The 18,324-nt window shown below is 38.5% G+C and overlaps 1 protein-coding gene across 1 annotated transcript in view; it reads left to right on the top strand.

The window, feature by feature from the left end:
• Positions 1 to 18,324, top strand: part of BMP2K (BMP2 inducible kinase) — a 67,193-nt gene that overhangs the window by 20,572 nt on the left and 28,297 nt on the right. Inside the window, exons 2-10 of the mRNA XM_074823340.1 lie at positions 5,329 to 5,447; positions 6,781 to 6,886; positions 8,583 to 8,725; positions 9,019 to 9,140; positions 10,159 to 10,240; positions 10,895 to 11,027; positions 14,201 to 14,304; positions 16,438 to 16,517; positions 18,164 to 18,324. Of these exons, the coding sequence (XP_074679441.1) occupies positions 5,329 to 5,447; positions 6,781 to 6,886; positions 8,583 to 8,725; positions 9,019 to 9,140; positions 10,159 to 10,240; positions 10,895 to 11,027; positions 14,201 to 14,304; positions 16,438 to 16,517; positions 18,164 to 18,324 (1,050 nt within the window). The remainder of the gene's footprint in view (positions 1 to 5,328; positions 5,448 to 6,780; positions 6,887 to 8,582; positions 8,726 to 9,018; positions 9,141 to 10,158; positions 10,241 to 10,894; positions 11,028 to 14,200; positions 14,305 to 16,437; positions 16,518 to 18,163) is intronic.

Genomic DNA, 18,324 nt, shown 5'->3' with positions numbered 1-18,324 from the left:
AGTGGGATGGGGAAGACAATTGAAAGAGCAAAAGTGAGAACACTTGTGGGCTGGGATGGAGACATTTTAATAGGTAAAGCAAAGGCTGTGCATGCGAGCAAAGCAAAAACCAAAGAATCTATTCACCACTTCCCATGGGCAGGCAGTTGTTCAGCCATCTCCAGGAAAGCAGGGCTCTATCATGCATAACGGATACTTGGGAAGACAAACGCCATCACTCTCAATGTCCCTCGCTTCCTCCTTCTTCCCCCAGCTTTTATTGTTGAGCACTGTGTCATATGGTCTGGAATATCCCTTTGGTGATTTAGGGTCAGCTGTCCTGGCTGTGTCCCCTCCCAGCTTTCTGTGCACCCTCAGCCTCCTGGCTGGCGGGGTAGTGTGAGGAGCAGGCAAAGCCTTGGTGTTCTATAAGCAGCGTTCAGCAGTAACTAAAACATCAGTGTGTTATCAAGGCTATTTCCAGCACAAATCCAAAACATAGCCCCATACAAACTACTGTGAAGACATTCAACTCTATTCCAGCTAAAACCAGTACAAAAATCTCAACTCTGTAGAAGGGTATAGAGATAATTTATTTCGAACTGTACCACACACAATTAGAAGTATGTCTGTGTTATGAGAGGAAAATAGCATCCTGATGGCTCTCTGTGGCAAGGTCAGAGTGTAACAGAGATGAGTCTTGGTTGTGAGGCCCACAGATGTGGTGCCTCGCTGATTCACACTTAGCAACGCTGTGGGATGTTCTTGCAAAGTTATTGTAGGCCAACACAGGCTGGCTAAATGCAGTGCTGCTGTCACCATGTGAAAAGGTACCTTTTTTTTGTGTGCTTTGCTTTGCATGTGAGTCTCCTCAGAAGTGCAGTCAGTCCCATGCTCAGGTCTGGAGTGCTGACTGTGTTACCAGCCGCGTGGTTTCCATAGTTGCTCTTTCTGTGGCCTTTCAATTTACATTTGAGTTGGTTCGTGAGGATGTGGAACAAAGGTGGGAAAAATGGGACTGTGATGTTATGTTCTCTGCCTATGCCTGGTAGCCTTATGTACGGTTGTCTTGAATATGTTAGTGGCAATTTTTAGATGGTATCTAAAATTATTTACTGACAAGTAAGCTAAAGGACTTGCTACACTGAAATAATGAAGTAGCTAAGGGTGGTGAGGTTCATAGAATTGTATTGCCAAACCTGTTGACAGCCTGAGCACGTATGCAGTTTGCTAGGGTTATTACACCTGGTCGCTTGTGCCCATTCTGTCAATTTTTAAACAAAGGTGCTGTAAATTTTGATGCTCTCATAAATAAGACCACCCAAAGTTATGCTACTTTTTGATGGAAAGGCCTCAAAGTTGGCAAAGCTATTGCTTGCTGCCCAATAAGTGAAGAATATGTGCTAGTCAGTGCCTGCATACCTGTCCAGGGCCCAACTGCAGCACTTCCTGTCTGTGGGAAGATGGGGAGGTACTTGTGGGGTGCTGTGGGGGAGTTGTGACTTGACTGTATCAGGAATTTAAGAAGGCAACCAGAATTGTTGTGATGGGTGGTAAAGAATCAGGCCCAGTCAGCATGGGTTTATGAAAGGCAGATCCTGCTTGACAAACCTGATCTCCTTCTACGACAGGGCGACTCACTTATTGGATGAGGGAAAGCCTGTGGATGTTGTCTACCTTGACTTCTGTAACACCTTTGACATAGTTTCCCACAGCATTTTCCTGGCGAAACTGGCTGCTCGTGGCTTGGATGGACGTACGCTTTGCTGGGTAAAAAACTGGCTGGATGGCCGGGCCCTAAGAGTGGTGGTGAATGGAGTTAAATCCGGTTGGTGGCCGGTCACGAGTGGTGTCCCCCAGGGCTCAGTTTTGGGGCCGCTCCTGTTTAACATCTTTATTGATGATCTAGATGAGGGGATCGAGTGCACCCTCAGTAAGTTTGCAGATGACACCAAGTTGGGTGGGAGTGTTGATCTGCTCGAGGGTAGGGAGGCTCTGCAGAGACCCCTGGACAGGCTGGAGCGATGGGCTAAGGCCAACTGTAGGAGTTTCAATAAGGCCAAATGCCAGGTGCTGCACTTGGGCCACAACAACCCCCAGCAGCGCTACAGGCTTGGGGAGGAGTGGCTGGAGAGCTGCCAGTCAGAGAGGGACCTGGGGGTGTTGATTGACAGCCAGCTGAACATGAGCCAGCAGTGTGCCCAGGTGGCCAAGAAGGCCAATGGTATCCTGGCTTGTATCACAAATAGGGTGGCCAGCAGGGACAGGGAAGTGATCTTACCCCTGTACTCGGCACTGGTGAGGCCGCACCTCGATTCCTGTGTTCAGTTTTGGGCCCCTCACTACAAAAAGGACATTGAATTACTCGAGCGTGTCCAGAGAAGGGCAACGAAGCTGGTGCAGGGTCTGGAGCACATGTCGTACGAGGAGCGGCTGAGGGAACTGGGGTTGATGAGTCTGGAGAAGAGGAGGCTGAGGGGAGACCTCATCGCCCACTACGACTACCTGAAAGGAGGTTGCAGAGAGCTGGGGATGAGTCTCTTTAACGAAGTAACAAGTGATAGGACAAGAGGGAATGGCCTCAAGTTGCGCCAGAGAAGGTTTAGACTGGATATTAGGAAGCATTTCTTTACAGAACGGGTTGTTAGGCGTTGGAATGGGCTGCCCAGGGAAGTGGTGGCGTCCCCATCCCTGGAGGTGTTTAAGAGTCGGGTTGACATAGCGCTGAGGGATATGGTGTAGTTGGGAACTGTCAGTGTTGGGTTAATGGTTGGACTGGATGATCTTCAAGGTCTTTTCCAACCTAGATGATTCTGTGAATGGAAGTGTGTAGAGAAGTTGGTGGCTTAATATCTGGAACTTCCTTTATGTGTCATAGCTTATGACAGTTTTGTTTTAAGCTTTTTTTGGATGCATTGTATTACGGAAGACTGAGTGGAGATAACAGAAGACTTTTTTTTTAGCTTCTGAAAATGTTGGTGAAATGACAGCTCCTATGCTGACAAATATGTGGAAGTGTAGTTCTGTTCAGCAATCTCTGGGCAAAACAACTGTTCATTTCTGGTGGTGTTTCTGTATAGGACAAGGCCATATATGTACTCAACTCCTTCCCCTGACCCTGGATAGCAATGTTTAGTAAGAGTTTTCATGAATGTTTACAGCACTGATTATTGCTTGCTTTGGTGCTTTCAGTGAGAAGTTTAACATCAGAAACAACTGAAAAGCTTTAAAGTTTAATTATTCAGGGTTTCACTGGATCAAGATTCCCAGTAGATTGGTGACTATTAATTTTCCTGTAAATATTTATATACTTATTCATTTTTTTTTCACAGTTATGCCACTTGGTCCTTTGAAAGGATTTTTATAGCAGTGGTATTTATTAATGGAAAACCATTGAAGGTCACATACCTACTTACTGCCAAAATAGGTCTGCTTTTGTGGCTCTTCCAGGGTTCGAGTATTGGTTAATATTGCCACCTAATGGCAAGAGCAGCAGTTGTCTGAGTATTTAGATTTTTTTTTTTCCCCACTATCTAATGATTGATTGTCTTTACCCAGTCATGTCTGCTCTGGTTACATAAAAACAGTTGTTGGGGAAACTTGAAATGAGGCATTTTGTTCTTGTTCTCCTGCTAGTCACAGAGAATTTTAAGGCTATAAAACTGGTTAAAAAGCCAAGAGGGTATTTTTGTCTCCTAATTGTTAGACTTCTGTGCTTTACCCGAGTACTGCTTTGTATTTTTTGGTCAAGTATTGGTGCTTAAAGAGGTGCCTTTATTGAGAGGGTAGTACAAAAATTCTTCCACTAACGAAGGTCTACACATCACTCTTAATGCAGTTTCCCAGGCTGGTATTAGAGGAGCCCTATAGGATCATTTCAGCCTCAGCTGGAACTTGGCATTACAACTTGAGTAGCTTAAAAGCTGGTGTCCTGTTAATGTTTTGGGAAGGCCCTATGTAAACTAGGTTGAGTATAATAATTTTGCAGAATTTAGGCTTTTGTTTTGAAGTTGGCAGTAATTCTGTTTTGACAGCGTAGCATCTCATTTAGCTTCATGAGGAATTAAGTTAAAAAATAATCGATATTTAATCTTCAGGAAAGTTTCCTGATAAAACTTAGCTTCTTCAGTTGTAAATTGTTACATGAACATTTGTTCAAGCACATGAGGCTTGTATCAAAGAAGGTGTATTATACTTAATAAATGCTGCTTGCAGATCATATCAGGAAGCATGAAACACATGCATTTCAATTGGCTGCCTGATTATCAGAGTAGTTAATCGTTCTAATTTACATATTTGTCCTGATTGTATACCTGAGTGTTTGCACTAGTTGAGAGTTCCCATGGTAATAGTTGGCTTACCATCAGACAGCAATCAATTAAGGAAAGTATGGATTTATGTGAGCTCTTCTATGTGGCAGATTTCTTAAAACTGTGGGAAGGTTGTGCATGTGAACCTTGAGGTGATGCTAATATAATTTGCTTGAGGCCTTGAGCAGTAGTTAAGACTATCAGAAGACAGATAAAACAAGAGAGTGTTGTTTTTCATTTGCCTGAGTGTTTGGAAGTACTTCTTGTGTAGGTTGTTTCACTTTGCTTCTGTGTATAACTCCTGTCTGCATGATTATTCTCTACTAGTGAAGAGAAGAAAAACCTCATTTTGGGAACCTGGGAGGTGGGTTCGAGTATGTGGCTCGCAGTTCATGCTGCTGTTGGACTTCTGATGGGACTAATTGTGGGAAGGTGTTTCATTCTTAACTCTGTATTTAGTATGCGTTTAAATAAAAACATCAGAGCTGATTGCTTGCACTGTCTGTGGCTGCAGGGATGTTCTACCTGTCTTTAGGTGATGCTGAAAAGTTGCATGACTAATTCAGTATCCCTCAAGACTTTCTCTTTTCTTAGTATTTTAATTTTTACATTTTAAAATGTAGGTGTATGGAATTAATATTAACCTTTATCAAGAACTGGGAGACTTAGAAATTATGAAGGTCTGGAGAATACTGTCACTTTGTTCAGGTTTTTGGATGACTGAAAGTACTTCAGGGTTGACACCTGAATACATAGTGTTCGCACTAGGCTTTATAAGTTTATTTGAATGTGAAAATGCTTTAAAACATGTTTATTTAATATTGTAACAAAATAGTAGGATCCTTATGTTTTTGTGAAGAATACTTCACCTATATGAAATAGACTGAGATAGCAAATATTCAACTTTTTAAGTGTTGATTACTCCCTCACTTCATGACTGACATAGACTTTCTTATTCATTTCTTAGTGTGTAGTGATGCTGGCTAGAGGAATAACAAAAACTCAAGTAGCTTCATTTTCTTGTAATTGTTTTTTCCAGGTGGCTTCTCAACTGTGTTTCTGGTACGTACCCATGGTGGGATACGTTGTGCACTGAAACGAATGTATGTTAATAATGTGCCGGATCTCAACATATGCAAGAGAGAAATCACAATTATGGTAAGAAGCCCATTATTTGTAACTGAAGAATGTATTAATTTGTAATGTACATGAAATATCTCTTCAGTGACAATTTTCTTTTGACCTTGCAGTCCTGATTTTGCACCATTAGTTTCAGAAACTAATGCTGAGTTGGTGTGTAATAAACTGAGTTGGTGCATAATAGGGTTGGTGTGTAATAAACTTCTAAAGCAGTTATTTGATAGCATGGCCAATTTGGTCAGTACATCTGGCTCCCAAGTGAAAGTAATTTCTTCCAGTTCTGCAGTGGTAACTCAAATTCTCAAGGCCTCTGTGTGCCACAGCTCTGTTAGCTGAATGATGCTGCTGATGGCTTCCCCAAGTATTGTCATCCTGAGTAGGTATAAGAACCTTCTTGAAGTTGTTAGTCTAGTGTTGAGGTAACTGGTACATATGTAGCTGAACTCCCCTACATCATCATAGTTTCTATTGTTTTTCAGCAGATGACTAGCAAGTAAGGAGAAACTAGAAGGTTTAGTCAGACACACTTGGGTTTATGATTTCTTGACAGGTCAAAAAAAAAAAAATTAAGAAAATAAACAACCCTAGTTGCTGATTAGACAAGAGAAAATGTGTTGTATTGCCTTCCAGCAGATACCTATGAAGACTATTTATTTCCATACACTTCTAGCTTACATGTGTTCTAATCATAGCAGAACCTATTTAATTATCTGATATGAGGCACTTTTATGTTAAGATTAAGTTATCTTATAGGCAGAAACTCTGTAGTACAGATGACAACACTTGTATAGTTGTCATATGTGAAATAAGCATTGCTTAATTCTGCATATTAAAATGGCTCTTGAAAGTTGGGTTGTGGTTTTTTTTTTTCCTTTGGGGACACCTTCAGTTGCTCGTGTGTTAAAACTTTGTAATAGTTCAGACTACAGCAGTTGTGGCTTTTTTTCCAGCTATCTTTTTTTAATAACTGTGAGAGACAGATTTTCAGTTTAGCTTAGGATGGGCATGAGTAGCTTGATCCTTCTGTATCTCCTGCACATAAAGGCTCTAGCTATTACTGCTTCACAACATTGTTTTAGAATGCAACAGTTCACATGTGTTTGCGCTGTCCAACAAGAAACACGTAAATGTTTTTTTCTGAATAGTAATTGCGTTGTGTTTGATACGTAGCAGTCACTCTAGCATTGCTGGCAGCAAGAAGCTTATGTTCTGTGTTTGTGGTTGCTTTCTCAAGAGTAGTGGATGTGGGACAGAGGCTAACTTGAAATCTTAAATGGTTGTCTGAACACTTGTACTATCTTTTGTTTACATATTTCTATGCTGAAGTGCAGTGTGCATTTTTTTTTTTCAGAAAGAGTTATCTGGGCACAAGAATATTGTGAGCTATTTGGATTGTGCTGTTAACACTATAAGTGATAATGTTTGGGAGGTACTCATTCTCATGGAGTACTGTCGAGGTAAGAGTCAACTCTTAGATTTTCAGAGTAAATGCAGGGAAAATGTTTGTGCTGATCACCTGGGATTTTTAGTTAGAATTGTTCCCTTAATATAAAAGGTTAACCTATATATCTTACAGCTGGAATCTAATTAGCTCTTTTTGCTTTTCTGTTTGTGTTGTTACTTAGGCACTGAGCTGTTGAACACTGAGAAAATGTAAAAGTCAGTTTCACATGGCTTTGTAATTAAGTATGATTAGAAACAGGGAAATTATTTGTATAAGTGAAAGTGTTCTCCTGTTTGTGCTAATCAACATGTAGCTGGAATGTAATTGGATAGGAAAGATTGGCAAACTTTTCACTGCTATTCTCCCTCTTGCTATTTTTGTTTTAGGTAACAATGTTAGAGATGCTTTACTTTTATCTGACAGGTGACTTGTTATAAATGAGCATATCATAGTTAGTGTTGATAATGCTGGCCATAAAAATAACAGTCTTGTGGTCCTGCTTTATAATGTAACTTTGTTTCAAACAATATGTAAAAACAGGTAGTTTCTAGTTGTTTTTTTTTTTCTTTACCAATATGCATTGGAATAAACTTGCCATTGAGTTTAACTTTTGAAGTTCATCAAAATTTAGGGTAACTGGCCACTGACCTCATAATATGAGATGGTGGTTAACCCAAATAGGTGATGATATTAGAGTAAGTGCTATAAGTACAAAGTAAGTATTTCTAGACTAGAAAGAAAACCCACCCCATTGTCTGTAATGCTTGAAGATGCTTTCAGTGGAGGTTTATGTTGGTTTTATTTGCAGTAGAAGCAGTAAACATTACAGCTTGTGCAATCTCTACCATAAGGACACAAAGACAATCTTGATGTGTGTTTTGGGGAAGGGAATAAGGAGAACTTGAAAACTAATGGCCACATTTTTGACCCTCTACCCTGCTGGTATGGGAGAATTTCTGTATCCTTGTGGGAGCTTGCTTCTGACTCCCTGTTGGTAGCACTCTTTCTTTAATTATAATGGTCAATAGCCATGTGGATGTCAACTGTCAGATGACTTGACAATGCTAGGCTTTTCTTTTTCAAAGCATTCTTGTTTCAATGGAATGCCCACCAAGGCCCTGCAGATATTGAGTCTTGCTTCATCTCTTAGTGTTAAGTGAGCATTGTGGTGGGAAGAGCCCAGTCTTACCTGGTAAAATTACCTCAAGAAACAGGGAAATAATGATGCTCAATCTTAGAAAGAAACCTATGAAGAGGTTAAGTAAGGTCTGTCTTGAAGGGTGGATTCAGGGCTCCCCCCCCCTTTTTTTTTTCCCTTTATCTCCCAGAAAGACAGAGAGATGGTGTCTAGACTATGAATTAAATTGAACTTGGTTGACTGACAGGGTTTTGGCTATGGATCTAAATGCAAGAGACACTTTTGAGGTAACATCTTTGTGTGATGGGTGCTTCTTTATGTTTGTGACAATTTGTCCCAAACAGGTTTCAGTCATAGGGACTTTTTTTTCCTCACTTGAGACAGTAATTTTTCTATCTAGGATGATACAAGAGCACACATTTGGAAAAACAGATTTGTTTTATTTAAATACAGCAACTGTGGAAGACTTTCTTGCATCTTATTTGTGGACTTTTTGCATATAAATAAGTCTCTGTACATGATAATTATTTCATTTTCTTTTTTAGTAATTCTTACCTTGTTGTTCCTTTAGCTGGGCAAGTTGTGAATCAGATGAATCAGCGTCTGCAGACAGGCTTTACTGAGTCAGAAGTAATGAGAATATTTTGTGATACCTGTGAAGCTGTTGCCCGGTTGCACCAGTGCAAAACACCTATAGTTCACCGGGATCTAAAGGTATGAATTTCATAAAAAGGAACATCTAGGTTAAAATCAATGGCCTACTTAAAAAGGATTGAGAATATAGGAGGTATTTCACTGACTGACTTCTAGTTAAGGGAGCACTTGCTGTTGGTGGAGCTGTAAACAGAGAAACTAAACTGTAAGACATCACTTACTGCTAATGCCAACTCTATCAATTGATTTTTCAGAAAACTTTCCTGTTTGTGTGTGAGAATGGGTAGTAACTCACTTGGAAATAAACGCTATTATTTTCATCTAATGTTTCTGTGTGTTGATTTCCTTTCAAGGTGGAGAACATATTGTTAAACGATAATGGGAACTATGTTCTCTGTGATTTTGGCAGTGCCACTAACAAATATCTGAATCCTCAAAAAGATGGTGTTAATGTGGTTGAAGAAGAAATTAAAAAGTAAGTTCAGTTTTAAGTGGCTATGGTAAACAATGATTGTGCTGCTAGGAAACTTCCAAGTATTATTGTGCAGTGTGTGTGTATCTTATATTAATATGAATTGGAATTAATGGTTGAATTTGAACTAATGTTGACATAAATATAGTAAAACAGTGAAAATATTTGGTAACATAGATTTCTTCCATTTATTCACAGATTGTTTTTGTAAAACTGAGACTCTTAAGAATAGAACTGTTGGAAAAAGGCATGCTGTTTTGAAATTCAGTTGTTGAAAAACATATGTATGGCTACTGGCCATTTCAGAAGTTTGATATTTTGAATTTGTTCTATTTTAATACAGCTAATGGTATGAGAGAGAAAGAACTGATATAAATGCTGAAATGGGTTTACATAGAATCTTATTTATAGAGTAAGGTTCATATTCATTATCCTAAGACTGATCAGAAAAATATTTTAACTTTTATTACAGGCACACTCCTGAAAAATATGTACTAGTGTGGTTTTGCCCCTTCAGGGTAACTGCTGCATAGGAATAAATACAGACTACTTGTTATCAAGTTTTAAAATTATACAGTTTTTTTTTCTAGCTCTGAAAAATATTTTAACTATCAGTATAGTAATTATTTTGAGATGTTAGTCTTTTGAAGTCCACATTCTGTATATTTCAGTATGTGATAGTGGATACTCCTGCAGGACTCTTACCTTTCATCTTTCAAGTGAATGGCCATTGCACTATTTAAGCCAAGTGACTCTTGCAAAAGTACATGTGCTGGGGAAATAACATTAAAAGCAAATTTTAGCTAATATTTATTATTGTGTATGATAATTTTTGGGTGCTACTCCAGATACTCTGTGATGCTGCAAATGCAATAAATGACTTGCATTGCTTAAGACAATTCCAGGTGCATATCTGAAACTTGGGTGTGAATGGTGTGTGCATGGCAGATGCAGGGAAACACACTTTCAGTTCTGAGGCACACTTTACATCTCTTGTCCTCTTCTAATTATATACTGCTAGGTATACAACACTATCATACAGAGCTCCTGAGATGATCAATCTTTATGGAGGAAAACCAATTACTACCAAGGCAGATATCTGGGTAAGCAAAAAATCAGGTACTATGAAATATGGAATTGAGGTGGTGGTGGTGGTGGGAAGTTAAAAGCATCATTGACTAACTGAAAAAGTAATTCTTTGAAAGAGAAATATAACATGCAGCTGTACAATGCAGAATATGGTACAGGTATCTTTGGTAGTTGTGTCTTCTGTAAATAAAATGAATGCCATGTGTGATGATTGTTTTGAGATAAGGAGGACATGATTTAGAATTTTTTTCCATTTTGTCTGCTCAGGTTGCTACTTGATAGTCACCAGTGATTTCTCGTGGAAACCTGTTGGTGGCATGATAAGGAAAGGTGTTTTTATTGAGTAGTGTGAGGTAAATGAAGACTAAATTCAACAGAAACGCTAGCGGTATCTCTGGGTGATACAACAATGTGAATGCAGCCCTTGGGTATGCTCTGATTTTGGTAGTTTGTTGCCTAATATAGGAGTCAGTGGGAAAGAAAGCCTTTTTAGAGCTGCTTTATATATCAGCTTGTCACATCAACACAGTGTTTCATAATGCAGCTTCTACATAACAGTGTAAGCATCAGCTGTAGCTAGGATGCAATTTGTTTCTTGTTGGTGCTGCTTTATTGTGTAAAAGGCTTATTCTCATCCCTTTACAGTGCCTGTATGTGTTTTTTTGCAGGCACTTGGCTGCTTGCTGTATAAACTTTGTTTCTTCTCACTTCCCTTTGGAGAAAGTCAAGTTGCTATTTGTGATGGAAGCTTTACCATTCCAGACAATTCTCGATACTCTCATAGTATACACTGTTTGATACGTAAGTATCCGGGCAGCATGGCAATTCTTTTGCCTTGTAAATCAAATAAAACACAGAAGATCCTGCTAATGTAGGCGAGTGCTTGGATGGGTGGTGTAGACTGGCTGGGTTCTTGAGTGAACAGTGGGAGTTGCTCCTGGCTACCATCTGTCTTGCAACTCCTGCTTGTGCCCTTGAAAGGAGGCTTGCTTATCCATTTGTTCAATGGAGGACTGCACCACAGGGTACGGAACTGAGGTGCCAGCCCAGAGAGGAATTTCAGAAACTGAGAGGAAGCTTCTTTGAAATGGTGCTAGAAGTGAGCCAGGTGGATGAAGTACAGACAAGTCTTTCTCCTGCACAGGTGACATGTTAAAATCAGCTGCTGTATTCTGGGCATTTAATGGGTTTGATAACCTCTGAATTGAAACGGAGTAAAACACTAGAAAGAATAAATTGTTTAAATTTAGTCTTATTTAGCCAGATTAAATTGTTCCTCTCAACTCAGAAGACCTTTGGTGAAGTTAAAAGAACTTTTTGTTTCTTTGGGAGGCATGGATGATTTTTCTTTTTTTTTTTCTTGGGTGACACCCCACAGAGGGGTAAGGGGAATGAAAAGAGTAGCTCTTAATTTATTCATAGTTTCTTTTTGCTCTTAAGTGTATATTTCCTATGGAATGTCAGACTGTTAACAGCATTTTCTAAGTTGGCCAGTTGTGCTTAGATGAATTTGAAGTGCAGGTTTAGTGTAGAAACATAACTGTACTGAGATTAATTGCACTGGGGAGAATTTGATAGTAGTTTTGTGGTTTATAACAGAACAAAAATCTGATCAAGTTTGTGTAACCCAAAGTGTTGGACATGAACTTGTATCAGAAATAGCGTGGCCGGCAGGGACAGGGAAGGGATCTTACCCCTGTACTCGGCACTGGTGAGGCCGCACCTCGATTCCTGTGTTCAGTTTTGGGCCCCTCACTACAAAAAGGACATTGAATTACTCGAGCGTGTCCAGAGAAGGGCAACGAAGCTGGTGAAGGGTCTGGAGCACATGTCGTACGAGGAGCGGCTGAGGAAACTGGGGTTGTTTAGTCTGGAGAAGAGGAGGCTGAGGGGAGACCTCATCGCCCACTACGACTACCTGAAAGGAGGTTGCAGAGAGCTGGGGATGAGTCTCTTTAACCAAGTAATAAGCGATAGGACAAGAGGGAATGGCCTCAAGTTGCGCCAGGGAAGGTTTAGACTGGATATTAGGAAGCGTTTCTTTACAGAACGGGTTGTTAGGTGTTGGAATGGGCTGCCCAGGGAGGTGGTGGAGTCCCCATCCCTGGAGGTGTTTAAGAGTCGGGATGACATAGCACTTAAGGATATGGTGTAGTTGGGAACTGTCTATGTTAGGTTAATGGTTGAACTGGATGATCTTCAAGGTCTTTTCCAGCCTAGATGATTCTATGATTCTGTGAACTCTGACAAAGTTTTGAAAGCACAAAGAGTATGAAGGAAAACAGCAAGCTCTGAGGCTAGCGTTTATTCTGTTATACAGGTACAAAGATACAGGATCTAATATTTACAGGAATAATGAGTATTTTCACTTGTCTTAGTTTTAAACTTTGAGCAGGTTAACTTGACAGAGTATGACCAACAGAATATGAAAAATTCAGAAAGTTTGAATAGAGCTCATATAATTTATTTTTAAGTTATGAATGTGTTGACCACATAGTTTATGCTTTTGTATAATAGGAAATACCAAATCCAAACCACTTTTTTGAGCACACATTCGTAATTGAGAAATAGCAGTTACCATGGTAAGCGTTTGCCTTCTGCACATACTTAATAAGTGCCAAAATGAGATTAATTTTGAAGTGATTAAATACTTTTCTCTGTGTCACAGTGCTACTTTTAGAAGAGTACAGGTTTTAATCCTGTCTCCTTATAAGTATGAATGCTGATTTATTAAGATTCAATGAACTGCTGTGCCAAGATGAGCATTACTGGCATGGAATATGTGTGGGTGGGGAAGAATCTCATAATGTAAACTTCCCTTCTTTCCATTTGGAATGGAAGCCAAAAAAAGCTGCAGCTGGTCATAAAAGGTATTTCAGGGACTTCTGGCTTCGTCTCAGCTCTTTTACAAGGTGGGGGGTGGGGAGTGACAAGCTGAACATTCTCCACTTCATAAATCTAACATTTTAGAATCAAGTGGCAGGAGTTGTCACTTCATATATTCGGTTTCCACTTAATGGTGCTGTCACTGCAAGTTTAAATCTGCTCTGTTTTGTAAAACCCGTTAAAAATAAAACTTGCTATAAACTACATTGGCCATGAAATAATGCCTTTGACTAAAATTCTAAGATCTATCTAAAATTATATTTATTTTTTAAAAAATACTTCAAGATTTTTTACAAAATCTTGTTTAAGATTGGCTGTACTACTGGACAATTTTGGAAATGTAGTGCAATTTTTTCATCAAAATTGAGAACTTAAGTTTAAGTTGTTTGTTTTCTTTGTAGCTGAACATATTTTTGGAGGCTTGGCTTGTTTAGAAAATATCTTTCACTGTTTATTTAGATTCTCCAGTCACTTAAGAAAGGTTTCTGATTGTCCTCTGTGTCATACTGTAAATAATCTAAAGTAACTTTTATTTGAAAAACACCAAATCTTCTAATTTGGGAACGTAATGTTTGAAAGGGACATCAGAAATTCTTGTGTCTTATCAGGAATAAGTCCTTCTATCGTGGGACTATTTTTTTTTTTTTAAATACACAAAAATGTGCATAGCCAACTAAACCTGCAAGGCAAAAGATGATGTAGAACTTTAACCAGATGCAGTTACATCAATCTGTGAAACTTGTTAGCTACAGTGAATTTTGTATTAGCTTTAGAAGATTCTAGTACTGTGAGTTGGTTTTATGTTGTTTCTCAAGTTACTAATCACTACATCAGTGTAGCTGCCCTTTCCACAACTGTCAAAATATCAAACAGCATACATCTCCTGCAACTGTATTTGACCCTAAAAACAATTTGACTTGACAAAAAGTATTTAAAATATCCAAAAAATCAACATAATAATTAAAATTACTCCTTCTGGGGTAAACTCATGTGGCAGAACTGCTGAATTTCTTCTTGCTGGTGGCATGCTGTCTCAACAGGCTTTTTGATTTCCAACAGTGATAATTTGGTTTTATCAATTTCTGCAGGATATATGCTTGAACCAGATCAAGAACAGAGGCCCGATATCTTTCAAGTATCTTCCTTTGCCTTTAAATTTGCCAAAAAGGATTGTCCAGTGTCTAATATTAATGTAAGTAGTTAATTTTTTCCATATTTTTAGTGTATATTGTAGGTAGCATTGAGAGAAGGCTATCAAATCACCTGAGAGATTATATCAATTTCTTAATAAACCTTGCTCTTATATTTAAAACATAGAGCAGAGTACACTTTAAGCTGCTGTTGCGTATGTGCACCATTAGCTCTCTAAACAAAATATTTTTTAATTTTGAGGCATAGCTCTATGAATTACATGGATACTGCCTCAATACCTGACTTATGGTTTTAACCATTACTAATCTCTTGTGTCTAATACAATTAATGTGAAATATACTACAGAACTTAAACTTGTTTGACAATAGAAGGTTTAATGTTGTCACTGTAGTGTGAAGAGCATTTATGTTCTGGATAAACCCTTTTTCTTAATCATCCTTAACAATTATGTTAATCCACTGGAAGGACTGCAGTGAACTGGAAGGCAAACAATAGTGCCTTGGTTAGCCTGCATTCTTATCCTTACTTTCCATGTGAGTTTGAACTTTGTTTGAAAGTCTGAACTCTCAAAGATCATCTCATTCACAGATCTAATTATTGTGCAATAGAATTTGAGGGCACATGAATAATGTTCAGTATTTTAAAGTGAATCTCAAGCATCAGGAAAAATCAGTCTCAAAATTCATTTTGGCACTAATGTCAATTATAGTAAACTGCCTTCAGAGACAGATGAATAAACTTAGTGAGATCCCTTTGAATTCCTTTATTATTGATCCTTGTAGAAGGAGGTGCTCAGTAAATGTGAGTGCTGCTTTTTGGCAACTTAAGTAAATCAGAAAACCTTGAAGTACTTACTAGGTAAAGGCTAAATTTCAAGTGCTTTGAATGGTTTTGCATTACGCTGTTGCAGTGTGTGAATAGGAGGTGCGATAACTGTACTTTCCCTCAAAGACTTTATCCTGAAACACAAGCATAACTTGACATAACATAATTTGGGAATTTACTATGTTACTCATTGGAGGAGTAGTATCATCTCACTCAGGTGACTTGAAAATGTGTCTGTTTGATTTTTCTCCCTGCCCTTGCAGATAGGAATTGCCTGTTTACTTGGCCCTTTGCCCTGTGACAGACCTAGAAAAGTAGAAGGGCCTGGAGTATTCTTACAAAGTGAAGCTGTTTGGTGTGTATGTTTTTTCCACTGACGTGTTAAAACTGCAGTAAAAGCAACAGTGTATGCCCTGGTTTCTGTTGCTGTTGATTTCCTTTGGTAGTGCTTGTCCCTCTAGCTCCCATGGCTGCCTTAAAAGAAAAGCAGCACAAAAATGTGCACGTGGACACCCCTGACCCTCCCTCTTGAAGTTTCCTGAGAATAAGAATGACTGTTGTAGGTTAGAAGAGAGGCTGGCTCAGTGCAGTATATGGTCTTTGACAGCAGTTTACATTTTCAAGGTAAAGTCGGAAGTGTGTCTGTCTATCTCTTTCTAAGACTTGGCTAATTCCAGTACTGATGAAAGTCTTCAGAAGCGGTATTTGATAATTGACTTTCTCTACTATTTGTGACCAAATGTAATTTGTGTTGTTTATGTAAGGAGGCAGTGCATGTGTAATGAGATAATCGTCCTTCTCCCTCCCCCAAAACTGCTGTTTTCCTTGGTTCAGTGTGGTTTAGGTGAAATGTAATTTATTCAGGAATTGGTCTGAGATGGGGTTAAGTTGAAGAACCGTAGAAGCTTAGATATGGCATGTTTTTCTGGAATTTATGTTGGGGTGTAAGAGCTGAGTGGACAAAAAAACTACTGTTGTTTTATCCAAAGGTTAGACTTTGATTTAGTCCTTAAACTTGAGGCTAAAATAAGTCTCTGTTCTGTGCAGTTACAAGAAAACATTTGGAGAAAATGTTTTACTTTATTGTTGGTAGTTGGTAGTGTGTGAATGAAGCGAAGTTGTTGACAAAACAGTCAGACCAGTAATGTTTTTATTTTACTTTTGCAACTGGTAAGAGAACAGAGAGATACTGTTAAATTGAAACACTTTTAATCTGCAGCTGTATGAGTTCTGCATGAAGCCTTGTAACATGAAAAACTTGAACCCAAGTGTTCGTTTTGAATATGTAATGATTTTTTTTATTCCAGGATTTTGGGTTTTTAATTTATTCAAATTTATTTTTCCCAAGAATTCTCCTGTCCCTTCAACTCTTCCTGAACCCATGACAGCTAGTGAGGCAGCTGCTAGAAAAAGCCAAATAAAAGCAAGGTGAGCAGTGGATGTGGCTTTACTTTTTTTTTGCTAATATTGTTAAGCTCCATGTTTGTCTGAAACTTGTTTTCATATGCTTGTTAATAAATGAAAAATTATCTTACTAGCAGAGGTCATTAGAACACACAAACAGCAATTCTGAGAGCTTCAGGTCTCTCTTTGGTTTCCACTCCATTGCTTTTTTTCATTGTATTGAGAATCCATGGAGGGAAAATGAGAGCCTGTTTTGTCGTGGAATAAATAAGTGCTAGCTGTCTGATCTGTCTTATTTTCACTTAGTGTGATAAGTGAATTTTGAAATAAAAGATTTCAGTGGTAGGTGAGGATAATATGGTACACATAAACTGTTCTTAGGAATTTTATTTAAATATACAAATCAAATTTGATTGAAAGTAAATAGATTTTGTTCTTTCAAAACCTCTGTTTTTTATACTAAATTATTCCTTTTTTTGTACTTTTGTTTTTGTTTTTATTAACATCAGGAATTCCTATTCATGCTTTTTTACATCTGCTATGATGTGTATGCTTGATGTTAGTGCTGGAAGAATCCTTTACACTTCTATTCTTTGTTTAATGGAAGTTGTTTGGGTTTTGGATCTACCATCATGTGTGACTTAGGTACTCTTATATTTAGTTATAACTATGAGTTCTATTTCAACTCTGACTTCCTTAGTCTATTGTGAATGAGAAGCAAATGAATGGGCTCATCTAAGCTGCATTTGAGCTATGTAGATATGTATGTACCATTTTAAGGTAATGTCATGGCCTGGACGTGGTTGGTTTTGCTGGCTCTGCTGTCAGTTGGTAATGTACAGCAGGTGTAGAGTATCTATGGAATAATCTTTTAAACTCCAACTAAATCTAGTGCCAAGCAAGGTTCATAGTTCTTCCTAGATAATATTTTCCTGATGGCTGTAAATTACAGCAGGTTAAGGCAGATGGTGTCTTAATATAATATGGTAGGAATTAATATGAGGTGTTACATACTGATGGCTCAGATGGTGAATTAGTGTTTTTAAGCAATCGGACAGCTTTAAAAAAATGCATATACTGTAACCTGATAATGGCATTAAAGCTCTCAAGTACAAGTACTTGGGTTTTGAACATCTTTATTAACCCAGCAGACTATTACACATCTCTGAAGTACTTCAGGAAAGACGCAAATCTTTTGAGCAGTTTATGGATGTTATAACTGCTAGAGGCTAAAATCTCTAACAAAAGGTAGAAATGAGTTGATTTACAGATAAGATTTTTCTTAATCTTATTTCCTTTAAGTATGAACAGTTATCATACCTCTAGTCATAGGATTGCTGACTCAAGCGCTAGACATAACTTTCACTCACTAGTGTGAAGTGAGGAAAGCTTTTACAGAGAGATTTCATGTAGTTCCATGGTCTCCTTGGGAATAAGGCTATTGCATAGCTCCTTCTTAATGGTGTTCTGCAGCAATTGTATATTGTATGGCTGTGATGGGTGGGGAGTGGAATTTAGGAAGCAAATTTTAAGGTATTACAATCAAATTCAGAAGTAGAGCAGCCTGTGGTTAAGACATAATTGAGCTATTAAGAGATATACTGCGTCTAATTTGAAGAAGAAAGTCCTTTTTTAACATGACTCTTCTGTGGGAATACTTGTCATTTCAGAATAACAGATACTGTTGGACCAACAGAAACCTCAATTGCACCACGACAAAGACCAAAGGCCAATTCAAGTACTGCCACTTCTAGTGTGCTGACGATCCAGAGCTCAGCAACTCCAGTCAAAGTACAAGTTCCTGGTGAATTTGGTAATCGTGGGCAAAAAG

This window comes from Strix aluco, chromosome 4 (genome assembly GCF_031877795.1).
Source record: "Strix aluco isolate bStrAlu1 chromosome 4, bStrAlu1.hap1, whole genome shotgun sequence".
Classification (NCBI taxonomy): Eukaryota; Metazoa; Chordata; class Aves; order Strigiformes; family Strigidae; genus Strix; species Strix aluco.
The sequence above is the reverse complement of the archived record's forward strand: the minus strand, read 5'-3'. Positions and strand labels throughout refer to the sequence as shown.